Source organism: Aspergillus clavatus, genomic scaffold, assembly GCF_000002715.2.
Source record: "Aspergillus clavatus NRRL 1 1099423829798 genomic scaffold, whole genome shotgun sequence".
In the NCBI taxonomy this organism is placed as follows: Eukaryota; Fungi; Ascomycota; class Eurotiomycetes; order Eurotiales; family Aspergillaceae; genus Aspergillus; species Aspergillus clavatus.
In genome coordinates, this window is record NW_001517101.1 from 1159258 (window position 1) to 1166852 (window position 7595).

The 7595-nt window shown below is 45.1% G+C and overlaps 1 protein-coding gene across 1 annotated transcript, besides 3 other annotated features; it reads right to left on the reverse strand.

Annotated features, from left to right (window-relative positions):
• The first annotated feature begins 100 nt into the window (after nucleotides 1-100).
• Nucleotides 101-130: a microsatellite.
• Nucleotides 101-131: a microsatellite.
• A 659-nt stretch (nucleotides 132-790) lies between these two features.
• ACLA_091540 (putative dynamin GTPase) lies at nucleotides 791-3014 on the reverse strand (the record flags this gene model as incomplete). Its single annotated transcript, XM_001272881.1, has 3 exons — nucleotides 791-1012; nucleotides 1062-1589; nucleotides 1635-3014. The coding sequence occupies 3 exons, from the start codon at nucleotides 3012-3014 to the stop codon at nucleotides 791-793; spliced, it is 2130 nt and encodes a 709-aa protein (XP_001272882.1).
• Nucleotides 3015-4862: 1848 nt separating this feature from the next.
• Nucleotides 4863-6380: a mobile genetic element.
• Between the last annotated feature and the right edge of the window lie 1215 nt (nucleotides 6381-7595).

Here is a 7595-nt window from a genome sequence, read left to right on the forward strand (position 1 = left end):
TATGCTTCGTGTTCCACCCTTGTTACAAGAACCGTCAAGCGCGGTAAAGAAGGCTAGGGAAATGGAAAGAAGTATAGTATAGGATGGGGGCTGAAATTATACACACACACACACACACACACACATACACAATTTATTAACCGAAAGGACAACTATCACTAATCTAGAAATATATGTCCTAATATAAGCCGTGTCTCCTTAGAGCCCATACAGAAATTACTTTTAGTACATGTCATCCCATATGTCAGTATCGTGGCGGATTCTCGTGCGTTAGTGAGTTTTGTTAGTAGGCTGGCTTGAAGGCGCCTCTTCAAGTATTTAATATCCTATTCTCGGCATTCCTTGAGTCTGCTCTTGCGAATCTGCAGTCGTTAATTTCTCGGGAGAAGAGCTGATTCCTCTTGTTCTGTTGGGAATCGAACTCAATATTTAGGTTCACCTGTTACTCGAATTGTACCCCAAATAGCAGTCGTATTTTTTGACTTGCTACTCAGTTACATATACGTGTTTACTGCTGGCTGTACACGACCAAGGAGAGCGATAAAGACAATAGTAAGTCTTATTATTTCTTATACATGAATTAGTTCCCTGTAGAGTTGGAGCGACTAAAAACCCAAGATTCCAAGCAAAATGGATAGAAAAAAAAAAGGACTGATAGCGACAAAAAATGACCAGTGGCAAAACTATCACATACTTTACTAGATACAGAACGGCTGGCTCCGCATTTGCCAAAACATTCGTGGGAAAACCCGGTGGGAAAAAAACCACAAACAGAGCCAGAAAAATCGAACTAATTTCCAAGATCTCGAAGGCTTTTCTCCAAGGCTTCCTGCAGCTGACATGCCTCAGCCCGACGGTGGCGGCTGTGAGCTGATTCCGCGGCCAATTGAAGTAAGGTCTCGTCGTCATAGGCACTAACAGCAACCGGATCGAAAACACTTGGCAGCTTAGAGAGAATATGCCGTTCGATTACCTGTCGGCAGACATTGTCGACGAAAAGCTTCATGGCAACCTATAACGCATTAGAGACAAAACTTGACAACACACATGCTCGAATATACCTTATAATAGGCCGCCAAGTCGTTCCGAGCCTCAATACAAGCCTGCTTGGTCATATTGACAACAACCCTCTCTTTTAAGGAACTTGTCAGTCTGCGCACTTCGTCGCGTGAATTCTGGAAGTGAAACGTCCCGTTCCAGTCTTCCTCGATTGCAGCGTCCAGTGATTTTGCTAGCTGCCGTTTGGAACGATCGAGCCTCGCCTTCTGGATATTGTCTGTGTAATAATGATTATAAGTGATTGGTTGACGAGTTTCATCTTGCAAAAGCTTTTCCAACTCCTCGTGAGCATGCTGAATGCCAACATGTAGCGCAGCATTAACGACCTTGGATACGCTGTCACAAACTTTTGGATCCTTCACAACAAACTTCAAGGCGTGAGAAACAAATTGCGATACAAGAGACACAATCTCGCCCACGTGTTTACGCCCAATACCTCCCCAACGCTCTGACTGCGCATGATACAATTCCGCCAACAGAGCGTAGTTGTGATTTCCAGGCAATTCCCTCCCTCGTGTCTCATGATATTTCTGCGCGATGTTAGATCATTCAGACAAAGTAGTAGCTCTACATACCTCTTCGATCCACGACATCAACTGCTCATCAGTGACGAGGATTTGGCCCTCCTCCGCTTCGGTATCCGTCTCCGCTTCGGTGACAACCCTTCTCTTCTCACTATTGTTTCGCATATAAGAGGCGAATGCCTCGTTCTCCCGGTGAACAGCAGCACGAAGTCTGACATACATATTTTCTCCATCAACAATGAAGAAGGAAGCGTCTCGACCCGTATATTCCCCTTCCACGCCGGCCTTGATCAGGTTCTGGAAGTCGCTACTGATTCTGGTGAGGTAGACACGAATCTGATTTGGCGAAGATCTCTCTTCTCCCAGACCGGCAAGCTCGTCATTGACGTTATTTAGCAAGTTTCGCACATCCTGCTGAACTTTAGGTAGCTCACGCTCGATATGATTATCGAGAAGCTCTTGCAGAAAGATGCGTAGATTATCGATCCCAATCCGCGATGGATCGATTCCTTGGGCTTTCCAAGGGCCGGCTGAGAAAAACTCCAACTCTGCTTTCCGACGTTCCGCGAGTGTTATGCCTTTCTCCAACTGGGCTGGTGTCGGATTTTTCAGCAGAAAGAATCCCAAGTTCAACTTCGTGCCATCCAAATTTTTCGCCAGACGCGCAACACGAGACTCGGTGCCAGCATTAATCAAATCGGGCTTCGTAATAATACCGACGGTCCGATAACCGGCTTTGTCAAAGTGACGAGCGCGTTGGATGATTCCCTGTGTGTCCACATCGCTACTTGCGGGCACTACAGCCAAAATTATTGTCCGCGTGTTCTCCAGATACGAATCCACAAGGTCTTGTACAAGCTTGACGTCCTCATCATTTTCTGATACAGAGATCAATCCAGGCAGATCCACGATTGTCAGATGGAGACCCGTGTTCCCGACCAACTCTAACCGAAGAATATCAGCAGAGAACGCGGGCGCGCTCAGGTCTCTAGCATGACCACGTAAACCCATCAATTCAGAGGCCCGTTCAATAATGTTTGGCAGCTCGGTGAAGTCTTGTATCTGATACCGAAATGTGCCGAAGCGGGCTTTTTCCTCCTCCGAACGAGAAACATGTGGTATAATCATGGCGGTAGCACGTTGCTCCCCGGGCTCGTGTCGCAGGCTGATCTCGGTTGCAAATCTCGTGCAAAGACCATCCTGGCGAGGGAATGGTATGCCGGTAATTCCTTCTAAGACCGAGCTTTTCCCAGCGGATTGATCTCCACAGACGGCTAGCTGCGGTAATGCGATATGATCACCAACTCCGTTGGCGCGAATACGATCGATTTGGTTGAGTCTCTCAGATGTCCTGGATGTTTGAAGACCAAGCGAGTCTCCAACTCGATCCAGATCAAGCGCGACCCAGTCTTTGTCGGGCGGTGTTTCCATGACGGAAACAAGGAAACGGTTCTCTTTTTTAGAAAGCAGTTATTTCCCGGTGAGAGAGTTTTGTCCAGAATACAAGTTTTGGGTCAATAAAAGGAAAGACTGATGCTTGAAATAAAAGGATGACCCGGCCTTTTTATAACCTTGACTGTGATCTCATCCGAAACCGGCTGGGTTCTCAAAACATCCAGGATATCTGAGAAACTCAACCAAATCGATCGTAACTCAACGAAGATGGCGAGCCTATCACACAATCACCACAGCTTCAGCCCTCTGCTTGCGGCCACAGTTCTGAAAACGGACTATGATTCGCAGGGATTCCGGTATTATTCCAGCTATTTATACCTTGGGACGTAAGGGATGTCCAAGAACACACACTCTTGTCGTCATAGTGGCAAGGGATAAAGGGATACCAATGCAGGAGACAGACGATCCTGTTCCTGTTACCCAGGAGTTGCTACTAACATACCGTCTGCGAGGTGGTCTTCGAAACGCGTCAACTGAAAGATCAGGTTCTTCATATCTCTCAGCCTGGTGTGGAATTCAGTCATGCTGCGAACATAGCGGACATGGGTATCAACATTCATATTCACTGGATTTTATATGACTCTCGGATTACAAGTCGTCAACGGCAACTCTCTGAGTAGCTTCAATTGCGACAATATTAATCGGCCGAAGAAAAAACAAGAAAGGAACAACTAAGGGTGCAGCAGCACATGTACAATATCAAATTTTTAGCTTCTAAAAAGAAAATAATTTCTCAGGTCGCAAATTTGTTGTTCCGGCTGAGAACTATTTTGGAGAGTGCTCAAGGTTCGCCTTTGCCCCCCTGAAGGGAGAATGCTTAAATATTATTGTCTTCGAAAAAATTCAACATATGTCTCCCACCGATGGCTCCCCTATGTACTTTGTGTCACATTATTTGCCAACTCTTACGTTGACCAAAATACCAAATAACATTTCCAATTGGCAGAAAAGTAACAACCCTTTGAGCAATAATGGTCCAAGAGAACCACCAGAGCTAAGGAAGGTCAACAGATCTTATCCGAACCTCTATTCCAAAATATACATGGGCTTATAACTCAGCTGAAAAACCACTTCGCAGCAATAGTAACCTATCCAACGAAATTTACGCCAACAACAACAGTCAGGCAGACCCAACTGCAGACCGTCAAAGCCCTGCTGCCACTGCTGAATATGCGGATTATTACCGTGAATTTCTTAATGAACTGGTGGACTCATTACGAAATGAAGATCAATTAATGGTAGCTCGCATTGTTGGTCTTGTACGATCTGACGCACCTCAGGATGAGGAGCGCAAATACTTAGTACGAAAAAAGAGGGTATTCGTCACGGTTCTGCGTATGGAACTGTATATTTGCACTTGAGCTAGGCTATGGATGGTTCTTTGCGATAAGAATTTATCATCACTCATATAGAACCAATAAATATTACAAGTTCTAATGCACTGAATTTTACGGCCAATATCTGCCAGTGGTATTCCTTTATAACAACAGCCAAGCCTCGACTCATAATAACACAAAACAGCTAGCTATAGCTATTGTGCAGATATCTTCCTAATAAGTTCCTTGTGCCTTACTTTTCTCCTTTATAATACTAATATACTTTCCGTGATCTTCGACATAACGTAACCGATAAACGAGCGGGCCAGACAATCGGGCGGGCCACCACGCCGCTATACTGAAATTGAAATCGGTCAAAATATCATTAATTTATATTTATATAGAAAAATGAGTAGTTCTATCGATTCGGGCAGTTCGTAATTTTATGGCCCTGTATATTGCATCCAGAACATCTAGGAGATGCGCGTCTAGACCCCGATTCAGTACGCTGAGTTCCATCTGCCTGAATAGCTTCATCTGCCTGAGCTCTCCGCTCTATATAGATTCGGGCGTCAGATACTGACGTACCCCCTTCAAAAGCAATCTGCTTAGTAGAGCGCTTTCACTTTTTAAGTTGCTTTTCATATAAAGCCTCATATCGCTCAAGCTGATGCTTAAATAGCGTCACATCGTTTATAGCTCGTTCAGCGCCTTTAATCATTTGATTTAGACAGGCCTTAGTAGGTGAATCGGGACTGCGAGATCGATTTTTAAGCGTAGATTCTGACTTTTTCAACTGCTTGACTGTATGAGGTGTTTTAGGCGCTGAACTGCCTCGGCTGCTTGGTCTACTACTCGGAGGTGTAGGGGTATTGAGTTGAACTGCCAGCTGAGATAGAACGCATTCAGGATTCAGAGGAACTAGGCCGGTAGCTCTAAAAGCACTATAAATATTACTTCCAGTAAACGCCTGCGTACGAGCTTCAGGATAGGCATCTAAAAAGTCAAGCTTATCAATATGATGAAGCCCGCAGCGCATTTTAGATTCAACAAAACCGCCGTATGCGCGTTTTAAAGGTGAGAAAACAGCAACATCAAGCGGTTGAAGCTTATGAGAAGCGTGCGCAGGCATACAGATCGGTATAATATCGCTTTTCAAGCATATCTGATCAAATTGAGGCGTCAGATGACTATCGTGGCCGTCTAAAATAAGTAATCGATATCGTCCGATAGATCGGCCTGCAGTGGCCGGTATAAAATGATTCTACAACCAACGTAGACCTATTTCATTACTCGTCCAGCCGTTAGGACTGACCTCGATCCTCCAATCAGATGGAATCTTTCGATCCTCATACCAGGCCTCCATATGCACCTTGCCTTTGAATATAATACAGGGAGGTAGAGCCCATCAATTAGAACTAATACATTCTATAGAAGTGACCCATTCCCGGTTACCCAGCTGCAATAGAAATGGCTTGCCTGGCGTATTAGACCTAGTAATCACTTTTGCAGTAGCGATTAGACCCATTACAAACCCAGTTTCATCGAAATTGTAGATATCGGATGAGGCTATACCGTACTTCTAAATAGCCTTATTTACCTGTTAAAACCAGGCATTTAAGATCTTCGGATCTTCCGTTTTGGCACGTTGATAATTATAGCGACGTGCAAAGCAGGTTTTAAGCTCAGGTGTACGCTTGGTAAAGTTAGATACCCATTTTATCCCTACAGTAGTAGGGGGAGATGTAGTATCACGCTTTGAAAGTAGAATATTAGCCATTTCTTCCACGTATGCAGGCCGAGAAGGCACTCCACGTAGATCTAGTGATAGAATCCACTCCTTAAGCGATTCCTCTTCACTAGCAGTCAATTTATGATTGTTTACGCGTAAATCTGATCGAAATATATACCCTGCTAGGCGTCTTTGTAATGTTATACGGGGTATATTAAAAACGCGCGCGGCTTCACGAATATTGCTAATATCATTATTTTTAATAGCTGATATAGCTAATAAGACCCTTCCCTCTTGTTCCGCCTTATCTTTTGATGATTTAGGCATTTTTGGTGGTATGGCTAGTGGTTGAATAGCTTCAAAAAAACAGACGCGTAGAATTGACGCGTGGTGGCCCACCCGATTGTCTGGCCCGCTCGTTTATCGGTTACGTTAAGCCATATCATTCTTCCTGTCTATAGAAGTACCGACACCGCCGCTTAGCGCAAGCGCAGCTCTAATCGCCCTGTGTGCTTTGTACGACTTACTTGTTTCGGTGATTTCCCCCTGTAATGACGTCTATATGGCTTCCTACGATTCATGCCCCAACCACGACGTCTAGAATACGGGCAAAGACAGTATTCGTATACCCCGAGAGCATAAATAGTATTGTTGCTGTTCTTTGCTGCTTCTGACATGCGATTTCCTTTCTATTTGTATTTTGATGCCTGCGTAGCTGCTGTTGGTAGTTCCCCGCTGCCCACTGTTCCCGAGCTGGGTCCACTCCAAAGCATATGGTTCCCGTTGGATCTCATCTGTAGCCTACAAAAAGTCGTTTTAGCTTTTGTTCTTCTGCTCCACGCGAGGTCTTCTCGTATAATTGCCTTCGCCTTTTCACCGCTCTGATATCTAATACTGAACGATGAAAGCCAATGATCAAAGCCCGACCTAGCTCGGCGTTCCACAGCATGTTATCCGGCCGAAAGGTCTTAATTAAAGACCCCCAAGGAAAGAATCTTCTAAGGCCACGAAATTCCACGCCTGATCGCCTCGATATCTTTCATCTTGTTGATGGGTTCACCACCCCAAGCTGTAAGTACCATATGCCGGATCTGGCCAGCCTGTGTAGGAAGTAGATCTTGGCCGGGTTGATTGTGCCAAGAAGAACCAGGACTGCTCGCCATTGGGCTCGCCATAGTATATGGTAAATATCCGTCTCTCGCTTCACGTTGTTCCACTGATAAGATGTAGTTTTCTTTACCAACGAACGTATACACATACGTGGTGCAGATGACTGTAAAGGGTACTATAGGTGCCCCACAGCCTCCCATCAGTGTTCAGTCACGGCCATGGCCTTCATCTATCTGTTGCTCAGTCTGCTGAATCAAACCCCTCCTGTTCATCGGGTGTTGGTGGACGGGGTTGCATCTCTGGTAATTGAGCCAGCTCCTAGAAACGCGGAGTATAGTTCTTGTACACTTGGAGGAAAGAATCAGTTTAATATGGTTTTGCAAACATACTATCTAGGAA